The sequence below is a fragment of the Parathielavia appendiculata genome (assembly GCF_033297405.1).
Source record: "Parathielavia appendiculata strain CBS 731.68 unplaced genomic scaffold N657scaffold_9, whole genome shotgun sequence".
NCBI classification, from domain to species: domain Eukaryota; kingdom Fungi; phylum Ascomycota; class Sordariomycetes; order Sordariales; family Chaetomiaceae; genus Parathielavia; species Parathielavia appendiculata.
The window spans coordinates 724,646-746,122 of NW_026944228.1; the positions used below are offsets into that span (position 1 = coordinate 724,646).

Consider the following 21,477-nt stretch of genomic DNA (forward strand, 5'->3'; position numbering starts at 1 on the left):
AGCCCTTTGTAAGCTTATAGTAGTTGTACTACAAAATCAAGTATATAGAGATTGGCTACTTCTCTATAGCAGCGCAGAGATAGCGTGTCTATATGCTCTATTTGCATTGCTCGACGAATGTTCCATTCCTCGATTATAGGCAGGTCAGCGTCTAGTTTCACCCATCCTATATAAGGCGCTTGCTAGGCGCCTTCGGCGCTCCGCTGCTAACCGCCATCTATTATATGCACCTATAGCTATTCCATAGCCCAGTCTTGCTTCCTGAGTCCAGACACTGCCGGTGAGCAAATATATATTTCTAAGATAAATCTGCCATTCGGTTCATAATACAGCGATATAGGAGTACCTATACAGAGGAGCAAGTGTGTTGAATTTGGCAGGTGGTCAGAGAGGGCAGTTCAGGGGTGGCTAATGGCTTGGCACCAGATTCTCAGGATCAGGAACAGGCAGGTAACTTTTTGGAAGAACGCAGACAGGAACATCATCATCAATTGAGTGGTTGCCCATTTTTTGGTACCCAATTACTACGGTGCGTGCGGCACATTCGTGGCTGTTGGCTTTCTAACAAAGTGCTTTAAGGTTGCATCTCAAAGTGAGGGTTGACGCAGGAGATCGAGGATGCAGTCGAGCCGTAAGCGCTCAAGGGGCCATGATTGTGTCAACCGAAACAAACATGCACTCCAACCTTCTGTGAAACATCCGAAGTACATCAGAGAGTCGAGCCGGGCGCCAAATACTCGGGTCGCTCATCACGTCATCCCATCTCATTATTACCATCCAACACAGGTACAGATTACAGAAACCCCCCTTTTCCTTTTGGTATCTATCTTGGTCCAGTTGCTGCAATACAAAGTCATGGTGCATTTCGCCCCTCGAGATCTCTCCCATTCGTGCATTTCCCTTTCATAGCCATGTAGCGGCGATAATTACCATCCATCACCGCTTGAGCTGCCCTAAAATTGCTGCTTTCATCATCGCAGGATGCGCCGGCATCTCAAAGCTTGCCGTGCAGTCCACGTTTCCACCATTTTCACCCGAAGCGAGTACCCTCAATTGCCGAGGACATTTGGTGCATAATCGGGCCGCGCCCGGCTCGACTTGATGACCTGCTGCACCTTCTCCTCGGTAGCATCCCAGTCATCCGGGCGCAGCTGGACCAGGTCAAGCTCGTAGTGATCGGCAATCGCCTTCATCGCCTCAAAGCTCTTGCGGTCAAAAACAAACGTGATGCTGACTCCGACGCGACCAAATCGGCCCGTACGCCCAATACGGTGGAGATATGTCTCCATGTCGGGTTCCTTATTCCCAGCGCCTTTCATAGGAATGTCGTAGTTGATTACCATGGACACGCTAGAAACGTCGATGCCACGTGCCAGGAGGTTGGTCGTGATGAGCACCTTGGACCGGCCCGACCGGAAATCGTCCAGAAGAGCGTCGCGGTTTTGCCCCTCATACGCGCCGTGGAGAACTGAAACCTTGTGCCCGTCCGCCTCCATCCGCCGCTGAATTTCGTCGGCACTCTCGCGCGTCTAAGACTTATCGTCAGAACCGACGCTTTGGGTAATTGCAGTGGTGTAAACGTACCCTGACGAAGATGACAGACGAGCCAATCGTCATGAGACCGTATAGCTTGCAGAGCACATCGTACTTGTCGGCCTCAGTAGGGCAGTCCATGTACATCTGGGAGATGCCCTTGACCGTGAGCTCCTGGTGTCGAAGCTTGATCTCGTTCGCATTCGGCGCGAATTTCCGGGCATAGCTCATCACCTTGTCCGGGAACGTGGCCGAGAAGAGGAGGATCTGAATCGTTCTCGGGAGCATCCTAAAGTCCGTCAACACACACCGCAACTAGGGAGCGATGGGCTTTGGGAACACGCACCCTTTCACCCGGATACACTGGTCGCCCAGGCCCTGCTGGTCAAGCATGTTGTCGGCCTCGTCAATAACCAGAACCTTCAACTGGGAGACATCAAACTGGCGGCGACGGATCAAATCCATGACGGTGCCCGGTGTCCCCACCACAATGCTAGCCTTGACGCCCGTCTCACGCGAGATAGAGCCGGGAATGGCAGCGTTAACGATTAGGTTCTCGCAGAACTGGCCAACTTGCTGGATGACACCCTGGATCTGGCGCGCTAGTTCTCTGCTGGGTGCCAGCAACAGCGCTTGGGGTTGCGTAGGCTTGTTGAAATCGACGCGTGACAGGACGGTGAGGACAAAGGCGGCCGTCTTGCCCGTGCCAGACTGTGACTGGGCGATCATGTTTCTGGGCGGGTCGCTGACCATGAGCGGCAGAGCCCTTTCCTGAATCTTAGACGGCTTCTTGAAGTTCATAGCCAGAAGGCCGTCAAGAATTGATTTGGGCAAGCCAAGCTCTTCGAATGAGGAAACACCCGAACTCAGAGGGTTGTCTGTGTCGGTTTGTAGGTCGCTCAGCTTCACCTCGACCTCATATGTGGGCTCGATAAGGCCGCTCTGGATGCCATCGTCGATCGGCTGTTCAGTGCCATTGCCATTGTCCGCGCCCGTGGCGGCGGCATCGTTCGTCGGCGTGTCGCTGGGCTTCGAGATGCGACTGGCGAGGTCCGCCATGATTGCGATCGTAGTGCTCGGAGAACAAACTAGAAAGCAGGCAAAGATGGTCAGAATGGGTTGAAATGAGCACAAAGACCGAGCAACGCAAGTTGTAACCCCGCAGAGATATCAACTCGTGCAGCGGTCGTTGCATCTTACACAAACCATCGCTGCTCTCAATTGACAGCTCAGCCAGGCCACTATGCCAGGGATCAACACTTACCAGGCTAAATGTGCAGACAATACGGAGGCTTTAAAGAAACGCGCTGGACTTTTTAGGAGTCCTTGTACTTGCCCAGGCAGGGAAAACGAGACTGGTATGCTTTGCAAAGAAGCAGATGATTGCAGGGTGAGCAATGCTCGTGGTGGTGAGGCTGAGCTGTGGAGGTTTCGACTTGGCGGGGCAACCTTGAAGAACGAGGCCTCGGACCTTCCGTCCGTACCTTACATAGATTTCGCCGTTTCAGTACCCGTACAATACCCTACCATACCAGCATGCATCGTACAGTAACAATTCAATTATTGGGTTAGCAGCCGTGCCGAGTATCTGAGGATAGAGTAGATATTATCTCAGTATTCAGACTACTTCTTCTATTTTTAAAAATATACAGCTGATAATTAATGATAGTAGAGTAAATAGTATATAAATAAGTGAAGAAAATAACTAATTTAATTTCAAAATACTTATAATAAAAGATTTTTAAGATAATAAACTTAACGTTATAGATAACTTATTATTATTATTATTATTTCTATACTGCTGTCACAGGCATAGCCTATTCTATATTGATAATTAGGGTTGTAGTTAGTCAGGATTAGGGCTGCAGGACCAGACTCAGAAGTGGGGTCTGCGGTTGTAGCCTGTGCGCGGCCTACACACATAGGGTCTTCTTCTCTGTGGGCGCCGCGCCTCCCAGTTTCCACCCTCATGCAACTACATAAAATACAAGGCAGTACCTACTATAGCACCACGACCCGTGATAAGCAGTTTCCAAGCACTCTCTTATTAGGTCGTGCCTGTCTCTGAGCTGGGGTCTCCCGTCTTTGAGCCCTTGGTCTTGGCATCTAAGCACCAGGTAGGCCACCGTCTCCGGGGCTCTCCCCTAGCGGCAGAGCGGCGTAGGCACCCCAGAGTTCCGACTTTTAAAGAGGAAGTCTTTTAGGCCAATTTTCCCCTACAAGCGTATGTTAGCAGTGAGCTCTTCGCCTTGGTCAGCTCTTTGTAAGCTTGTAGTAGTTGTACTATACGATTAAGCATGTAGAGATTGTAGTGATGTGGGCGTAGCGTATTCGCGCGCTCTGTTTGCCTTACTCGACGAATCTTCCATTCCTCGATTGTAGGTAGGTCAGCGTCCAATTTCACCTATTCTATATGAGGCTGTAACGGGCTGAGCCCGTAAAGGCCTCGGCAAACTCTCGGCCAAGACTCGAGATTCGGTGGACTTCTATCTTGTTCGATATCGACGCACAGGCCAAGGATGTGGAGGTATAAGACGGCAGATATCTTGCATAGTCTTTCACTCTTTTTCTTCTTCTCTCTCCATTCGAGACAAACTCGTAGAGTCGTCACCAGCTAGTTGCAATATACTCCTGGGACCGTTACAAAGCGCTTGCTGGGCGCCTTCGATGCTCAGCTGTTGACCGCCATTCATCGTATACGGCTATAGCCATTCCTTAGCCCAGTTTTGCTTCCTAAGTTCAGACACTGCCGGTGGAGGTTTAGAGAGTCTCCGAGCCCTGCGTCGTCATAGCTAGAAAGCTATAGAAGCGCTTACATTATGTAAGAGCTCTGCTATCCTAGTTCTCTATAGCTGCTGCTCAGTTTTTGCTACCCATCTATTGAAGTACAAGTCGATAGGGAATACCTAAGCTTCACTCTCTACATTGCGCATTAGGGTCGCCTTATAGGCCCCAGTTATAATTTCCAAGTGATGCGCTTATAGTGCTTAGAAGCTGCATGTAATCCCTCGTAGTGTCCCTCAGATAGAGTATATACTGCGCTAATATTTAAAATGCTTGTGGAGGTATAGTGCGAATCCAGACTAAAATAATCCCAGTAAGATAATTGGTTGAAATCTATACTTGTGGGGGCTGTATTGAACTAATCAAAACGCGTGCTTGCGGAGCAAGCCGCTTACCGCGCAATACACTGGTCTGATCACTGAGATAAGGTAAATGTGATTTGATGCAATATGAGTAGAGCCATTCTCCAGATTCAAGGTTAAAGAATGTGGAAACTCAATTTGCCCTCCATGTCCTATGCAAGGCACATCAACTATCTGGCCAGGTGTTGGGCAGCCAACAGTTACATGCTCAAGTAAGCTTAGATCAACCAAATGGTATTGAACAGATTGAGGTATGAAGCGAAGCTTGAATTGGAGTCACGATTCCAGAGTGACCACACAAATGAAGGATCAAGATAGTGGGTTAGGGTGCCTCAGAATGTCCCTTTTTTGTTGGAACAGAAAATTGTCCTCTCTAATCCTCCCAGGGGAACTACCCCCCTTATATAGAGACAGTGTGCCATGATATGACGCTATGTCAGGAACTGTGTCATTGTGATGGATCTGTGCTGACTGAGAGTCTCGCATTGAACATCAGTGCTCAGTCCGTGAATCTTGGTGCCAAGGAACCCACTCAGTTCAACACCAGGGGGTTCGCAGCCCAACTTCCTACCACAGTGCTTCCTCCTTGGAAAGTGTAAGGTCCTTGTCCGTTACAACCGTACGTATCCGTCATTTTGGCCTCTTGAATGACCCCACAATGTTCCTCTTGGCGCTCTGCATCGCCCCAGAGCGCCGGTTTGTTCCTGAACTCCCCGCATCGCATTGCGGGAACCGTCAGCACACAACCAAGACAGCGGCCATCGCAGCTTCACTTTGCTCCACCTTCTTTCATGATTTCGATCGGGGCTCCGAGGATACCGGAAGCGCAAGGGAATCATGGCTGAGGTGGAAAATGCCCCGACGTTCGGGTCGGAGCTCAGGGTTCGCACGATTCCAAGCCATACCCAAAATGGGGCTCACGCTGACGCAGATGTTGCAGGATGGCTTCAAGCCAGCCAATGCCTGGGTCGCCAACGGCATTGCCTGGCTCGATGATATACAGGCATTTTACCGCGAACGAAGTGCGATCGAGAAGGAGTACAGCGCCAAGCTCAATGCTCTGGCCAAGAAGTACTTTGAGAAGAAGACGCGCAAGTCGGCAAGCCTGAGCGTTGGCGACACTCCAACCATGACCCCCGGCTCGTTGGAAAGGTACGACTTGTGAAAATCCCCGGAATACACAGGTATGCGCGCGACGAGGCTTACATGGCAAACCAAGTGCCTCCCTCACGACGTGGACTACACATCTCACGACTTTGGAGGCGCGGGCAGACGAACACGAACGTTACGGAAACGACCTGATTACCAAAGTCGCAGACCCCATGAAACACATGTCGGTACGATTCGAGGAACTGCGGAAGCGTCATGCCGAATACGCCGAAAAGCTGGAGAAAGAACGAGACTCGTCCTATGCTGATCTCCGGAAGATGAAGGGCAAATACGATGCTGCTTGCCAGGAGGTGGAGACCAAGCGCAAGAAAACCGAATCCGCATTCGACAAGGCCAAGGCGCAAAGCTCCTTCCAGCAACAGATCCTCGAGATGAACAATGTCAAAAACACCTACTTGATTGCCATCAACGTTACCAACAAGTACAAGGAGAAATACTACTTCGAGTACCTCCCCGAAATTATGGACAGCCTACAGGACCTCTCTGAGTTTCGCACACTCAGATTGAACGGCCTTTGGACTTTGGCCTCCAAGCTCGAGGCCAACATGCTCCAGCAGAGCTCCAGCCAGGTCGATCATCTCAGCCAAGAGATTACACGAAACCAGCCGCACCTCGACTCGATGATGTACATACGGCACAACATGGGTTCCTTTCAAGAGCCCCCAGACAAAATCTTCGAGCCGAGCCCGGTATGGCATGACGAACCCACCATGATCGTTGACGAGGCCGCCAAAGTCTACCTGCGCAATCTGCTCAACAAGTCCAAAAGCCAGCTTGGAGACTTACGACGCGAGGCGGACAAGAAGAGGCGGGAAGTGGAGGCGATAAAGCGGGTGAAGCAGAAGATCCGGGACGGAACGGAGCAAAAGGACGAAGTGGCCGTGGTATCGCAGATGTTCTCCATGCAGGAAGACCTACACCAGGTGGAGAGGAAGCGTCTCATGGCCGAGGTCGAGACATCCACCATCACATCGGCCGTCGGCGATGTGACGCTCGGGGCAAAGAACCATAACTTCAAGTCACAGACATTCAAGATTCCCACGAACTGTGACCTTTGCGGGGAGAGGATATGGGGCCTATCAGCCAAGGGGTTCGACTGCCGCGACTGCGGCTACACCTGTCACAGCAAGTGCGAGATGAAGGTGCCGGCCGAGTGCCCCGGGGAGCAATCAAAGGAGGAGCGCAAAAAGCTGAAGCAGGAACGCCAATCGGCGGCCAACGCGTTGCTGAAGCCGAGCGGGCCACCGGAACACGTGGTCGAGCTGCCCGCACTCAGCCGCTCCGACACGGTGACATCCAAGACGTCAGGGTATGCCGCCAGCTCGCAGCGATCCATGACAGGTCCAATATCGCCGTCGGAGGAGGCGCCGGCGTCAGAAGTGCCGAGCTCGACCCGTCCCGCGGGCACAGCCACAACAGGCGCCGTCAGGAAGAACCGTGTCATCGCGCCCCCGCCGTCCGCCTACATTAGCGAGCTGCCGGGAAGTGCCCCGAACGGCTCGTTGGGGCAGAAGGGCAAGATGCTGTACAGCTTCGAGGCCGGAGGAGCGGGAGAGTTGAGTGTGCCGGAAGGGCGGGATCTCGTCGTGCTGGAGCCCGATAGTAAGTCAACCCCTACGACTCACACACAAATTCACACCCATGACTAACGCACTTGCTCACAGCCGGATCCGGCTGGGTCAAAGTCCGGGCGGGCTACAAGGAAGGCCTCGTCCCAGCGAGCTACATCGAACTATCATCCTCGGCACCAGCAGCAGCCATCGCGCCGCAGCACACGGGGCAATCGGCGCGGCCGCCGTCGACCTACTCCAACAGCGGTTCCTCAATAGGAACGTCGTCGCTTTCTCCGGCTGGGGGGAAGAAGAAGGGGCCCGCGGTAGCGCCGAGGCGGGGTGCCAAGAAACTCAGGTACGTCGAGGCCATGTACGACTACACGGCGCAGAGCGACGCCGAGCACAGCATGGTCGAGGGCGAGCGGTTTGTGCTCATCAAGGAGGACCCTGGGGACGGGTGGGCGGAGGTGGAGAAGAGCGGGATTACGAAGAGCGTGCCGGCGAGTTATATACAGGTTGTTTAGCGGAAGGTGGGGTGGTGGCTTCGGGTGGGAGTGACGGGAAAGGAGGTGAGATTACTGCATGGTGTTCTCCTGCAGGCTGGAATAGAGAAGAAATCGTGGGGGTTTAGCGTGGCCCCTTTAGGGGATGGGAGTTGCAAGGTGCCTACGGCACAGGGCAGTTATTTCAGTGGAAACAAAGTGGTGGGGCAACCCAACATTGTCAAGACTCTTTTTGGGGTCCCTGAATCGCCCGTGCCCTCTCATATTTCGCCTTTAGTCAGGCCCTGCCCATCTTGTTCCGGTGAGGGATGGTGAGTATCACCGATCAGGCGGCCTTATACCTTACAACGAGTTTTTAGAGTAGAATTTCAAGATCAGGGATCCAAACTGTGGCAAGGCGAATCTTGGTGACTTGGCTCGGCAGACCCTAAATCAAAATCTTGGGGACTGGCGTGAACGTCAATCAGTTTCCGCTGGCTATCTTGTGGTAAATTCATGTATCGCAGACACAAGGCATTGAAAATCATCAGTAGTGCAGCCTGGACTTTCATGTAGCAACGCAACTGCAAGTGTTCCCGTCGTCGAGAAACGCCCCCAGTAGGTAGTGCAGACAAAGCGTGTTAGTGCGCCAGCACTAACAGAATGCAGATGGCCGAGAGCCGAATACCAATGATGGCAACACTGAACAGACTCCACGATTATACCCAGTAATATTCAGGGCAATTGTCGCCGTGGACCATGGATCAGATGGTCGGGTGGAAACGCCCGGTTGCCGGGGCAAGTGCCCGCCTTGGAAGTTGATGAGCAGCCGCTGGTTATTACCTGTCAGGTACGGAGAATGGTTGGACAGTTGCCCGTCTGCCAACTGTGTGTGGGTCGCTCCTGTCTACCATTCTGTTACTTGCCTGCAAACCTGGAAGTTCCACCGTGGAACTCGTGTGCGACTCCCCGTCCACTTTCTCCTGGTGATCACTCCTCCTCGTAATCTTCTCCTGTTTCACGTCTCTCGCTCAGCTTGCCATAAACACGATCGTTCTGCCATCGCATTGCACTCTTTATTACAAAACCACACCATCTCTGCATCCAACGCTTCTCGAAGAGCCCGAAACTCCAACACCAGTCTTGGCAGCGAGCTTGGCGATCGATCTTCCCGCGCGCCAAGATGAGATCCGCCGTCTTGGGGCCCGTCTTGGCAACCGCCTTTGGCCTGGGTGTGACCAAGCCGACAGCCACCACTCCAGAGCCGCCCAGCAAGCGGGCATCGCTGCCGACCGTCACCGTGTCTGGGAATGGTAGGATGCTCGATAAATGGCCTGGGGAGAGGAGAATTAGGAGGACAGAATCTCTGGCTAACACGGACTCGGTGCAGCATTCTGGCAGGGCGACACACGCTTCTACGTCCGGGGCATCGACTACCAGCCGGGAGGGTCTTCTCGGATGCAAGATCCTCTGACTGACACCGTGGTTTGCAAGCGGGACATTGCCGAGTTCAAGAAGCTAGGCGTCAACACCATCCGCGTCTATATCACCGACAACTCGGCCGACCACGACGAGTGCATGCAGGCCCTCGCCGACGCCGGCATTTACGTTATTATCGACGCCAACAACCCTCTCTACTCGATCAACCGTCTCGACCCTGCGCCGTCGTACAACACAAAGTATCTCCAGAGCGTCTTCGCTACCATCGACGACTTCATAAAGTTTGACAATACACTAGCCTTCTTCTCGGGCAACGAGGTCATCAACGACAATGTCACGAGCACCCTGGCCGCTCGCTATGTCAAGGCCGTCACCCGCGACATGCGCCAGTACATCCGGAGCCGCGGGTACCGCACCGTTCCCGTCGGCTACTCGGCCGCTGACGTGGCCCAGAATCGCATGCAGCTGGCGCACTACATGAACTGCGGTACCGACGACGAGCGGAGTGATTTCTTTGCTTTCGTAAGTCGCTTCCCATGTAATGGTCATTGGCTCGAGACATTGACATCTTTAGAACGACTACTCGTGGTGCAACTCCAATTTCCAAGAATCCGGCTGGGACCAAAAGGTGAAGAACTTTACCGGCTACGGTATCGCTATTTTGTACGATATTATTCCTACCACTTCCCACAACTAACGGACATCTCACTGAGCCCCACTGCCAATAACAACAGTCTCTCCGAGTACGGCTGCCTTACCAACGGCCGCGACTTCGGTGAGGTCGCCGCGCTCATGGGCGACAAGATGACGAGCGTCTACTCGGGCGGGCTGATGTACGAGTACGCGCTGGAGGAAAACGGCTACGGCATCGTCAAGATCCCAAGCCCGGAGGCGTCTACCGTGCAGGAGCAGGACGGCTTTGCAAAGTTTGCCTCGGCCCTCAAGGCGAACCCGGCCCCGACGGGCAACGGCGGCTTCACGTCGACGACGCACTCGGTCGCTTGCCCGACCAAGGACGCGAATTGGCTTGTGGATAGCACGCTTCTGCCGGCGATTCCTGACGGTGCGAAGAAGGTAAGTTTACTATCTTTGCAAGGACTGCTACTGCCTGGTGTAACTTTTCGGCTGTATGACCGCTGGGTTTTGAGGGTAGTTTTGCTGACGGTAGTTGCAGCTCATGTCGGACGGCGCGGGCAGCGGTCCGGGCCTGAAGGGCGCGGGATCGCAGAATGCTGCAGATGGAACCAGCACCGGAGATGCCACGCCCGGTTCGGGGTCGGCCACTGTCACGCCGTCTGGCAGTGAGAGTGGCGAAAAGAATGTCGGGAGCGTCGACAGGGCGCCGTTTGTTGTCGCGGGGCTGGTGGCCGTGTTGACTCTGACTGGGACTCTGCTGCTCTAAGGGTTGACGGGTGAGGGTACCTTTGTTCCTCATCTTGTCTTGGGCAATTCAGCGACTGTCCTTGCCCTTGTGTGGGATAGGTTAATATTACATTGGAGGCATGTGTACTTGAGTCCGTGGGACGGAAAATAAGGTGCACTCAGTTGAATCAGCAACCATGCGGTTCAATAAGCCCAGTGTGGTGGTGAACGACTGACGACACAATTACTGTCTACCACTGGTGGCACATCCACTATTCAGGACGTTCAGGTTTTTGAAGCATGACTGGACATATTTTCCATCAACCTCACAGCCCGCGGCATTCCAGATCTACACGACGTAGCACATTCGCCCGCTCGGGTTTTTACGCTGTTGTTGACACGCTGCACCATCTCCTTTGACCACTTTCGCTCTCACACCTTCTTTTCCCTCCCAATGTTATCTTATTAGGTCTTCTCTCACCATGTCGGACAGGTGCGGCATTCCCAGGCGGCAAGGGATAATGACTCGCGCCTCGGCAAGGAGGAACGCTTTCAAGTGGAATTCTCCGCCTTATGACATCTAACTGACAATGTTGGAGGCGATTCCACAGCAGAAGCATCCCGGCTGGACGTCTCTGGCTTGGGTCTGCAGAGAATGGCAGCTCACTATAGAGAAGGAAAACTTCCGGCAGCTGAAGCTGCAAGCGCCTTGCCTCGATAGCCTGGAACGTCTGAGCGTCCGGCAGAGAGGGCTAGTTCGACATGTCCTGCTCGACATTGAGTTACCGAGATGCACGTGTCGATCGTGCAAGTGAGAGGAGTCGGGGTTCTGGAGCGAGCGCAACAACATGATTCTCAGTATGGAGGCTTCTCGGTATCCTCGGCACCTGGAAATCGGCCCGTGGTTTGACGTTGGAGCTCAGCGTGCATTGCCCCAGCGATTCGCACCTCTGGTTCAAGAACTATTGTTTCGCCTCGGACGCCGAAGCCAGCGAAAGGGAAGCCGAATGCAACTGGCACGATCCGAAGCACGGCTGGATCCGCGGCCGTCAGGTCACGGATCCTCCCTTATTAGCTATATTGCGACTCTTCGCATGGATATCCCTATCCAATTCATGTCATTCTTTGATGGAAAGACTTTCTCAACTGGACAGCGTCACGTGTCTGGTGATCCGTCGACAGCTACGTCGCCGGCTTTTCCCGTCTTCTTTTGCACTTATATTGAACAAACTTTCTTGTCTGGAACGCTTGGTCTACGAGCGCATAGCGGCAGTGGCATGACGGGGGCAAGGTGCTCCATGACTGGGGTAAGTAATCGACATCACCCTCTCAACTCGGCCGCTAATATCTGGTTGCGGGATTCCTCGCCTGGTTCAAGAAGGCCTTCCCCAAACTCTTCGGAGAGTGACGGTATTCCAAGAATTCAGCAACAGGATTACTGCAGCACTGAGCAATTCCCAGATGTCCCCCTGGCTGGGAGTGGACGGCTCCAACGTCGTAGATCCTGGAATTGGCGCGGCTTTGCCTCCAGGAGTCTCGACCTCGAACAGCTCTCTGTCACGTACATGGTCAACGCTGAGGATTTCTTTCGAGCGTGCCAGCCAACCTGACCCTGGTACCGCCTGCAGTCTCTCGCGCTCACCTCGCAGCTCCTACAACGTACGGCAAGCTTCCAGAAGATTGACGCCTTGCTGTACGAAGCTGGCAGCACCGCATTGCAGATGCCTGGACTGCGCAGCATGGTGCTCTGGAATGGCGGCGAGGGGAACGCCTGTGAATTCATATACCGTACCGACAGCGCCCATGCATCTGTCAATTGGCGCAGTATGTGGGATATGGAGCTGAGCCCTCGTGTTGTGGAAATATGGCAACACGTTGCCTTCGAAAGCTGTTCGCTGGCACTCCGTGTCGGCAAGCATAGACTTCGTGGTGTGATAGGGTCCATGGCAATGCCATTCATCATCCGAGCCTGCCCTGTCAGATAGTCACGCCTGCATCTCTCAGACAAATACGGAGGGAAGCAATGCTGCGCGCAACATGAGCAGGTTCTCCCGGTTGAAAGAAGAAGAAGAGAATGGAGGAACTTTAAAAAAGGGGAAATACCATGGAAATAGAAGAAAGCGAGGATACTGAGAAAGAGAGAACGGAAAAGGAAAAGAAATGGGAGGCAAAGTGGCGTTTTCAAAGCATCTTTCGAGTATCAAGAAGTTTCGAGCCACAACAACATTCCACCCCTTTCCACACCCAAATCCTACCTCACACCATCCCAATCGCATATCTCCCCTAAACGTAACGCACCCTCCCCCCAGACCACCTTCCTCCCGAAACTAAGGCCAGTCACAAGCGGCGCCAACAACCGCCGCAAACCTCTCCAGCCACAGCCGATCCACCTCATCAAACCCATCGACAACCGCACAGTCGACGTCAATGATGGCCACGATCCCCTTGCCGGCGACGGCAATGGGCACGACAATCTCGCTACGGCTGGCCCCGTCGCAGGCGATGTGGCCCGGGAACGCGTCGACGTCGGGCACGAGCTGCGTCTGCTGCGTCGACGCCGCCGTGCCGCACACCCCGCGCCCGAAGGCGATGGTCTGGCAGGCTACTTTGCCCTGGAAAGGACCGAGGATGAGTTGCGGGCGGGTTGGTGGGGAGAGTGGGTTGAGGGTGTAGAAGCCTGTTTGTTTGGGGGTGTTTTGATTGTCAGTTGGGATTGGAAGGGTTTTGAAAGAAAAAGGGGGGTTTCAAGGGGGGGTGGAAGGTTGGTGGAGTTAGATGCGATGTGAGACTGACCTGCCCAGTTGACTTGGTTGCTTGGGAAAGGGAGGGATTTGTAAGCGTGCCAAAGAAGCGAGGCCGCATTGGCTAGGTTGCTGTGGGATTGGGCTGGGTGTAAGTGTCCTATACTAGGAAGGAGAGCTGTCTTTCACGGGTTTTGAAGCAGTCAGGGAACCACACACCAAACCTGAGAAAAGAGGAATGTTAGCATCGATCAGCACCCAGCACAGAAGAAACGACAATAGAGCAACACGCCGTGACAACTCTCCTCCTTGGGGTCCGTGACAGTTGTCCTACTTGGTATCTCACCCCTTGTGATGGAGCCCGTGAGAGACGTGACCAGAGTGTACGACCCTTACTGGATAGAGGAGTCATTGTGGTTTCAAAACCATAAGCCGCATCGGTATACACCTACCCAGTTCCGCTGCTCAAAGAAGAGGCCCTCGGCCTGGTCCAAGACCTGTTGGTAGGCCTGCTCCTTGGTGATGCCCTCGGCAAAGGTGGATGCATCGGCGTGAACCTATAAGTGACGGATCAGAATCTTGACTCGAAACTCAGAGAACAGGTGGCAGAAGTCTGGTGAACAAACCATGTTGACCGACATGACCGAGGAAGGCTCGGGTCAGCACTGTACGGTAAAACTCCTGTTCAAATCCAATATAACTAGTGCTGCTGGGTGATATTGGAAGAAATGGCGAGGGAGTGGGGTTCTCTGCCATGGCGCCATTTTCAGGGGATCCATTAAAACACCTCGCCAGTTGGGGAGATTACAGTGTGACTCCCAACCCTGAATGCACCGGGATCAACACACGATCATGAACGAGCCGAGCTCTTACCTCTTACCTCAAGGCTGGAAGGCCAAGTGGTAACATAGCCAAGATATTGAAAGGGACCTATTTGAGGACGCCGCCAAGTGAATCATGACAACCACACCTATAGTAGGTAGTTACCCTCCTTAGGTGAAAAGTTGAGCCGTGTGTGACTTGCCCATGCTATTCTCAGGGGTATAATAACGAATGGGGGTATACAATAACAAATGAAAGCCATCGCCATGCCAACCCCTGAATCAGTCCCAACCCGTAACACTCAACACCTACTACCCCAAGAAATATATCGACGAAAATTCAAGCATAATTTCTCCCTGGCACAACCACTCCCGCCCTCCCAGCGGTAAAACCACAGTGGCTGACCCCGAACCCAACCCCCTCCCTTACCACTCCCCACATAACCGGCTCCCTCCACAGCCCCTTCTCCCTCGCCAGTGGGTGACAGCGTGCGCTCAGAACAGCACTGCACGACCCACCCGGCAACGCCATCGGATTCCCGAACATATCCCCGTTTACCACACCCACCGGCGGCGCCCGTCTCAGCCCCAATCCCACAACCGCCACCGCAAGGAGTACGAAGACCACCAACAAAACAAGCAAACCCAGCCCACTAAACCCAAGCGCCACAATCGTCCTCTCACCAGCAGGAGATGGAACCCTTGATCCAGAAGACAGAGACAGCGCCTCGTCACCCGACAGCGACGATATATGCACTTCCTCCAGCCGCACCGACACGGCAAAAAAGCTCTGACTCAAAATAAACGCCAACCCCATAAAGCACGCCATGAGCAGCGCCGACACCGGAACAGGCAGCGTGAGATATACCGACGTGGTCTGCTCCCCTTCGGCGTCGTCCGCCGACACGCGCAGCGATCGGGGGGCCGGACCGGTCGCGAACAGGGCTGATTCCTGCGAGAGATAGTACGTCGTCAGGAGCGCGTTAACGGCGAGGTAGAGATTTGCGAGGAGGAGCTGCGGGAGGGAGGCTAGGACGGCTGCTGCTGAGGGCGGGATGGATGACGCTGGGAGGAGGATCAAGGCATGCGGAGAGGGGGTGCTCCCGAAGGGGGGGAGGTGTTGGGGTGTTGTTGTTTCAGGGTGAGAGGGGGTAAGAGAGAAGGCTAAGCCTCCCGCGCAGAGGCTGATGCAGGCTACCCAGAGGGAGAAGGTCGCTAGCCAGCGGGCGCCGGAGACGCTGCGGAGCCAGCGGTGGGTTCTGGGGACCCAGAATTTGGACTCCTGGAGCGGCCAGCGGCCGTGACGGACGTCGGATTTCGAGAGGAGGCAGGCGCCTTGTGTGGTTGGATCGGGATCCTGGAGGAAGGAAGAGATGGCGTCGCCGAGGGTGGCGAGAGGGCGGAAGGACGAGGGACGTCTGAAGAGGACGGTGGCCGTCGCTAGGAGGGTAATTGCGTTGACGAGGGCGACGGACCCGAGGAGAGGGGCGTTCAGGCTGACTTCGCAAGTTGGAGCGGCGGCGGGGAAGGCTAGACAATATTGGATGGCGGACGCAGTGGGGACTAGGTCCTGGATGGTACCCAGAGAGGTCTGAATGAGAGATGCGGAGCTGGAGGCGGAGATTAGGAGGACGGCCGAGTACTCCGTCTCGAACTCTGCGCTGAACTGGTTGATACATGCCGACGCGGAAAGCCGGACAGTCTCCCCTCGAGCTGCTCGCTGCTGAAGAGTCTCAAGATCGACGCGACTCAACCCGCCAACGTTGTTTGATGAGTCGCTGTTAAAAGAAGCGCCCGCGACGAAGGGCTCGCTGACCAAGGCGGCCTTGTAGTTCGGCGCCGTCTGTGAGACGTATATTACAGCATTATACCTAGCCCCTCGGTCAGCAAGTTCCCCCTTCTCCCCATCTACCCCGGAAGAACTTACATTATCTGCGTCAGGACAGCCATCACCAACACCATAACCGCCAGAAAGCCCCTGCCCCTTTCAATTCGTCGAATACCCCGAAATGACGGGATCCCAATATCTAGCCACTCCCTCCCCAGATGCGCCGCCGTCACTTCCTCCCGCGTCGGACTGGCAATGACCTGGAAAGTGTAGTTTGCCCCGGCCACCAAGACCACCACAAATACACTAATCACCGCATGCAGCCCGCCCTCCGGCCCCCTCGCCGCGGCGCACGGCCCGACGAAAAAAGCCGACCTTTCGCCGTCAAGGGACACCCGCGAGATGGCCACAACGAGGCACACAAACCCAGCCATCAGCACCACAAACACAGCCAGCACATTCATCGCGACCCCAGCCCGCCATCCGCTAAGCCACCTCGTACCTCCCCTCCTCTTCCAGTTCTTATCACCACCATTCCCCTTTTCACCGGTAAAACCTCCAGAGACCCTATCCCAAACAACCGACGAGCCCAAGAAACCCTGCTCCTCTTCCCCCACCACGGGATGTTCACCCCCAGCTTCGCGATCGCAATCGCGAGAATCAACCCCTTCGATCCCGGCTTCCAAGACATGAACACTATCGTCAGGATAGATGCGAACTCCCCTCTCATCATAGAAGTCCGCCACCCCTGACCGGTGCTGCTGGTGTTGGGGGTGGGGGTGCTCGGAAGGCACGACGATCTGGACAACGCAGTGCTTTTTCTGGGGCGTAATTGTTCGCTCTTGCTTCTCGGCCTCGTCGCTGTTGCGGGAGGTGTAATAGCGGTCGCGGTGAGGGATCATGATGGGGGTCTCTGGGTGCTGCTGCTGGATGGTGAGGGTTGACTCGGGCGTGGTGTTGCTGTTGATGCTGCTGCGGAGAAAGCGGAGGAAGGTGGCGACGTAATCGGGGACCAGGCTTACCCGGCTTGTTGGGGTTTCCTCTGAGGAGCCGTTGCTAATGGTTTTGTTGGTGGTGGTTTGGGGATGGGGATGAGGGCTGTCGGGTTGCCACGTTGAGTGGAAGGCTGATGATGACGATGCTCGACGATGTTGGTGGTGATGGCAGGAAGGGGAGGCTGGGCTGGCGGGGTCGTTGTCTGTTGTTGCTGTGGTTATTGTAGTAGTAGTGATGATGCTTTGGAAGGGCCATTGGGCGCTTTGCCAGCCTGGGCTGCGGCGGGCTATCGAGAAGGGGCGTGAGTCTCTCACTCTGGGAGGTGTTAGTTTGGGTCTATGCTCTAGGGTCGAGTGAAAAGGGTGAAAGTGCGGCAACGTACCGAGTTACCTGGGCAATCTCTCCGTTCTCATCCCATGTGTAGCGGTACGTGGACGGCCCATGGTCCCGAGGAGGTATTAGCATTTCCATGTCTAAGCCGATGGGAACGTATGGTTAGGGGTAGAATACCGGGAACTGCAGTGCTTATGTTCCAAGAAGTCTCCCAGGCAATCACCAAGCACGAAAGATGAAATTGATGACGGCTCTCAAGCCCAACCTACCGGATACCCATGCGAAGACAGCTTATGGAATCCCGCGGTGGGTGGGGGGCAAGGATGGACAGGGAGGCGTGAGAATGTTGGTAGGGATCGGTCTTGTTTGTATCGATCCGAATTCATGTTCAAACCCAGCGATGGCGAAGGATTCCTCGTTCATCCGGACTGCAGCTCACTCAGTAAGCTGCTAGCGGCCCTTGTTCGTACCGTGTAATTGACGTGTATGCGAGATGAAGGATTCCTAGTTAGGTAGCCAGCTTCCCCGCGTCCCATGTTTGCAGCAGCCATTTCTGAGACCTAGATGCCTAGGTAAGGGTGAGGCTGTTTCTCGGCGTCGACGATCTCGGTATTGGATGACACACCCATCTGCCATGCGGGAGCTGTGCCACTGAAGGTCTGACCGGGTTTTGCTAAATAAAGACACAGCAGCTTGGCAACGCCTCAATCGTGCATGAAATCTGCATGTTGGAATCGGTTTCGATCCTCAGTCAAGCATGGATGGGAAGAAGCCGTCCAGTCAATTCGCATTTCCGGATACTCGTTTCGAGATTTGACGTTTTGCCGTGTGTACTTGCGACAGGGAATTGCAGGGTTGAACACGTTAGGTGCTTTGAGTGTATCATTTATGGCGTGGCCATGACGAGGGCTAGCAAGTCCGAGAGGTTGTTGTGATGGCTGAAGTTGCTTTGGAGGTTGATTTTGGGGGCTGAACGATGCAGTGGTGTGGATGGTGATGAGTTGGCTGTGGCTGCTGCCTGGCTGCACGTTGGTTGGCCCACCGACTCTCCTCTCCTGCACCTCTTCAAACTAACGTGAAGAATCTCGACATCTCTGATCCCCTTTTATTGTTTTGGACTTACTTGGAGGGTACGAGGGGGTGTGCCTTGATGCGATGAGTTGCAAAGAATCTGCAAACGCATGGGGATCTGTCGACGATACCAACTTGAAGAAGGATGAGCCTCATGATGTGAATTCTCCCCAAGATCTGTACAGTCACTGAGGCCTGGGACTCGAAAACCAACACATCCAAATACCACAGTACATAACCTTCTACACAGTTACCCCGGTCGAAGAAGTCTACTTCGGCCAGTCGTCCAAGAAGAATAGGGAGATGACCCTCGCCCAGTACCAGGCAGCGCTGGAGCGCGTTGAGGACGCCAAGATCTACCCAGCATGTCCCGCGGGTATCGATCTGACGATTGCGCCTGAGAACCTGGACCACAGTTGTGCGTATATCGAGCGACCCGGCCTGTGTAGTTACGATGACATGAAGGGGACCAACTTCATACCCAAGTCCGTTCTAGACGAAACGCTCATCATGGAGCAAATTCCAAAATGCCACACCCGGATATCGTCAACTACCACGGCTGCCGCGTGAGACGGGGACGGATCACGGCGATTGTCCTGGAGCAGCTAAATTGCACTCCGACGCAGTACGCTTCAGCGCCTGCGTTCCAGACTCTCGACAAGGTCCGGTTCTTCGAGGCCCTCGAATCTGCCGTGTACTACCTCCACTCGTTGGGCCCAGCCCACAACGACATCGACCCGGACAATATCATGGTCATGGACGGTATACCGGTCCTGATAGACTTCGGCTCCCTTGCGGCCTATGGAGAGCGAGAGCGCCTGCAGTCGCTCGGAACCCCGGTTGGTGCGAAGAGACGTTCTTCACGTCGGAGAATAAGCACGACGCAGTCTCCCTGGGAAAGCTTCAGAGGCGGCTTCAGGACCCGCGGTGAAGGCGCGGGAGCGTTGAAATTCGGTTTTCGAAATGCAAGCGGATAGGGACGGGAGCACTGAGCTCGAGGTGTGCGTTTGGCAGGCCGAGTCCGAGAAACCATCAGTCGGCTCCTGAGCTACTGCGCCTCGCACTCCTTGCTTGGCTTGCAGCGGCCGAGAACCCGAACTTGTGACCACGCCGACAGCGGGTTGTGCATTTTACAGGCCATCGAGCAGTGTTGCCTGGCCAAATGACATAAGGCATGGAGGTAGACAGCGTCCATACATTCCTAAGATTATGAGTGTTGGGTCCACTACCTGAAGGCTTGGTTTGATGTTTGCTGTGCAGGCCCATTTCAACGGCCCAAGCATGGCCAGTTCCGGGCATCGAGATGGTGTGATGGGAGCGCTGCCATTGCTGGACGAAAATTTTGGGTGGAAGCGCACAGCGATTCTGACGTTGAGAAGTGAGTTGTGGAAAAAAAAGAGTCAGAATCTGAGGCTGGGAGAAGAGATGCCATAGTTCTAACGAGATCTGCAAACTAACCCTAACCCAGGCGTTAATGGCCCTGCTCGTTGGGGTCCCGCATCTTCCTCCGCTGCAGGAAGCTCCACGTCGGCCACTCAAGTCCATATTATCACCAAGATCAAGCACCGTCCTCGACACCGCAAACCACCCAAACGTTTCCATCCCGACAGCAACCCCCAAAACAAACCGATTTCCACCATGGACCCCTACTCCGCCGAAGGCGAGCTAATCAACATCCACAACCACTTCCACCAGGGCCAGTACCAGGAAGTGGTCGACTTCGACGTGTCGGCCCTCTCGCCCGAGAACGCCCTGCCCGCGCGCGTGCTGCAGCTGCGCGCCCGCGTCGCCTTGGGCCAGGCCGAGGACGTGCTGGCCGACGTGCAGGGCGCGCCAGAACCCGAGCTGCAGGCCGTCGGCGCGCTGGCCGAGCAGGCGCTGGGCAATGCCGAGAAGGCCGTTGAGACGGTTGAAACACTCGCGCAGGGTAGCGCTGCGGACAACGCCACGGTGCAGATCGTGGGCGGCACCGTGCTGCAGGCGGCGGGCAAGTCAGAGGAGGCGCTTGCGCTGTTGGGGAGGCATCAAGGGAATTGTGGGTTATATACCGTTCCGTTCAATAAAATGGTTGGGGAGAATTAGTGAGGCTGACATAAGACGTTCTCGGTGTGCGCAGTGGATGCTGTTGCGCTTATTGTCCAGATTCATCTTCAACAGAACAGGAATGATCTCGCTCTCAAGGAGGTCGCTGCCGCTCGGCGGTGGGCTCAGGATAGCCTGCTGGTGAACTTTGCAGAGTCGTGGGTGGGGTTGAGGCTGGTTGGTTTTCTCCCCATGCGAATCTCCCTCATGGTTACTGTTGAGTTGACACCGCCTGGGTCTTCAGGGTGGCGAGAAATACCAGCAAGCGTTTTACGTTTTTGAGGAGCTGGCACAAGCGCCCGCGACATCATCAGTACGGACCCTGGTTGCCCAGGCAGTCGCGGAACTGCATCTAGGCCGGACAGAGGAGGCACAGGCAGCGCTGAACCAGGCGATGAAGAAGGAGCCCGAGTACGCCGAGGCCATTGCGAATCTCCTGGTGCTTAACGTAATCATCGGGAAGAGCCCGGAGGAGCTGACAAGGTACGTGTCGCATCCCCAACGTAACGAGCAATTCATGATCTAATAGTTGCTTCCAGCGCTCTCCAAAAGGCCAACCCCGAGCATCCGTTTTTGACGGACTTGGCTGAGAAGAGCGACCTCTTTGACAGGGCCGCCACGAAGTACAAAGCCAGGGTGGCTGCATAGGCGGTTTCTCATGATCGTTTACGAGAAATGATATTCACAAAACAATTACACGGGAGCATGGGATAGACAGGTCGATCCAGCACAGAGGATTTGCACAACAGCGGCGTGAATAGGGGCTGGCTGGCCCGCTGCTCTCTTGCTCATATGATGCCTGGTGCTCGGTTGCGACTCGAGCGGGGAACAATAAAAGAGCGCCGCCAGCAGAGGTCATGACTTGCTACTCTCTTCGTCACGCTCATCAGCCTGTTCCGACGGAGGATATCCTGATAGC

The 21,477-nt window shown here is 54.7% G+C and overlaps 10 protein-coding genes across 10 annotated transcripts; 6 read left to right on the forward strand and 4 right to left on the reverse strand.

The window, feature by feature from the left end:
• Positions 1-656: 656 nt before the first annotated feature.
• On the reverse strand, positions 657-2,914 carry N657DRAFT_647067 (DEAD-domain-containing protein). The gene is made up of 4 exons (XM_062793246.1): positions 2,798-2,914; positions 1,880-2,621; positions 1,585-1,822; positions 657-1,529 (listed from the first exon to the last, which is right to left on the reverse strand). Exons 2-4 carry the CDS (start codon positions 2,590-2,592, stop codon positions 1,050-1,052), a joined length of 1,431 nt encoding a protein of 476 aa, XP_062646146.1. The 5' UTR covers positions 2,593-2,621; positions 2,798-2,914; the 3' UTR covers positions 657-1,049.
• A 1,948-nt stretch (positions 2,915-4,862) lies between these two features.
• On the forward strand, positions 4,863-5,207 carry N657DRAFT_647069 (uncharacterized protein). The gene has a single exon (XM_062793247.1). The coding sequence runs from the start codon at positions 4,933-4,935 to the stop codon at positions 5,101-5,103; it is 171 nt and encodes a 56-aa protein (XP_062646147.1). The 5' UTR covers positions 4,863-4,932; the 3' UTR covers positions 5,104-5,207.
• N657DRAFT_647070 (uncharacterized protein) lies at positions 4,931-5,281 on the reverse strand (the record flags this gene model as incomplete). The annotated part of the gene is made up of 1 exon (XM_062793248.1): positions 4,931-5,281. A coding segment is annotated over one exon (171 nt), but the record flags the coding sequence as incomplete, so codon positions are not given.
• Positions 5,228-8,315, forward strand: N657DRAFT_647071 (FCH-domain-containing protein). Its single transcript, XM_062793249.1, has 4 exons — positions 5,228-5,561; positions 5,620-5,831; positions 5,899-7,451; positions 7,514-8,315. Exons 1-4 carry the CDS (start codon positions 5,517-5,519, stop codon positions 7,924-7,926), a joined length of 2,223 nt encoding a protein of 740 aa, XP_062646149.1. The 5' UTR covers positions 5,228-5,516; the 3' UTR covers positions 7,927-8,315.
• Positions 8,316-9,067: 752 nt separating this feature from the next.
• On the forward strand, positions 9,068-10,978 carry N657DRAFT_599461 (glycoside hydrolase family 72 protein; the record flags this gene model as incomplete). The annotated part of the gene is made up of 5 exons (XM_062790057.1): positions 9,068-9,197; positions 9,275-9,846; positions 9,899-9,987; positions 10,059-10,398; positions 10,499-10,978. 5 exons carry the CDS (start codon positions 9,068-9,070, stop codon positions 10,724-10,726), a joined length of 1,359 nt encoding a protein of 452 aa, XP_062646150.1. The 3' UTR covers positions 10,727-10,978.
• Positions 10,979-11,276: 298 nt separating this feature from the next.
• N657DRAFT_664952 (uncharacterized protein) lies at positions 11,277-12,728 on the forward strand (the record flags this gene model as incomplete). The annotated part of the gene is made up of 6 exons (XM_062795269.1): positions 11,277-11,497; positions 11,553-11,639; positions 11,679-11,803; positions 12,068-12,219; positions 12,315-12,625; positions 12,655-12,728. The coding sequence occupies 6 exons, from the start codon at positions 11,277-11,279 to the stop codon at positions 12,725-12,727; spliced, it is 969 nt and encodes a 322-aa protein (XP_062646151.1).
• A 37-nt stretch (positions 12,729-12,765) lies between these two features.
• On the reverse strand, positions 12,766-14,152 carry N657DRAFT_647072 (GAF domain-like protein). Its single transcript, XM_062793250.1, is given in 5 exon segments — positions 12,766-13,363; positions 13,480-13,560; positions 13,857-13,858; positions 13,878-13,984; positions 14,054-14,152. The coding sequence occupies 5 exon segments, from the start codon at positions 14,054-14,056 to the stop codon at positions 13,014-13,016; spliced, it is 543 nt and encodes a 180-aa protein (XP_062646152.1). The 5' UTR covers positions 14,057-14,152; the 3' UTR covers positions 12,766-13,013.
• A 436-nt stretch (positions 14,153-14,588) lies between these two features.
• On the reverse strand, positions 14,589-17,543 carry N657DRAFT_576349 (uncharacterized protein; the record flags this gene model as incomplete). Its single annotated transcript, XM_062789168.1, has 3 exons — positions 14,589-16,119; positions 16,176-17,387; positions 17,455-17,543. The coding sequence occupies 3 exons, from the start codon at positions 17,541-17,543 to the stop codon at positions 14,589-14,591; spliced, it is 2,832 nt and encodes a 943-aa protein (XP_062646153.1).
• Positions 17,544-18,560: 1,017 nt separating this feature from the next.
• On the forward strand, positions 18,561-19,407 carry N657DRAFT_657210 (uncharacterized protein; the record flags this gene model as incomplete). The annotated part of the gene is made up of 4 exons (XM_062794785.1): positions 18,561-18,635; positions 18,708-18,924; positions 18,993-19,315; positions 19,348-19,407. 4 exons carry the CDS (start codon positions 18,561-18,563, stop codon positions 19,405-19,407), a joined length of 675 nt encoding a protein of 224 aa, XP_062646154.1.
• A 180-nt stretch (positions 19,408-19,587) lies between these two features.
• Positions 19,588-21,380, forward strand: N657DRAFT_501813 (uncharacterized protein). Its single transcript, XM_062787684.1, has 5 exons — positions 19,588-19,875; positions 19,945-20,511; positions 20,593-20,735; positions 20,803-21,041; positions 21,098-21,380. Exons 1-5 carry the CDS (start codon positions 19,722-19,724, stop codon positions 21,204-21,206), a joined length of 1,212 nt encoding a protein of 403 aa, XP_062646155.1. The 5' UTR covers positions 19,588-19,721; the 3' UTR covers positions 21,207-21,380.
• Positions 21,381-21,477: the final 97 nt, after the last annotated feature.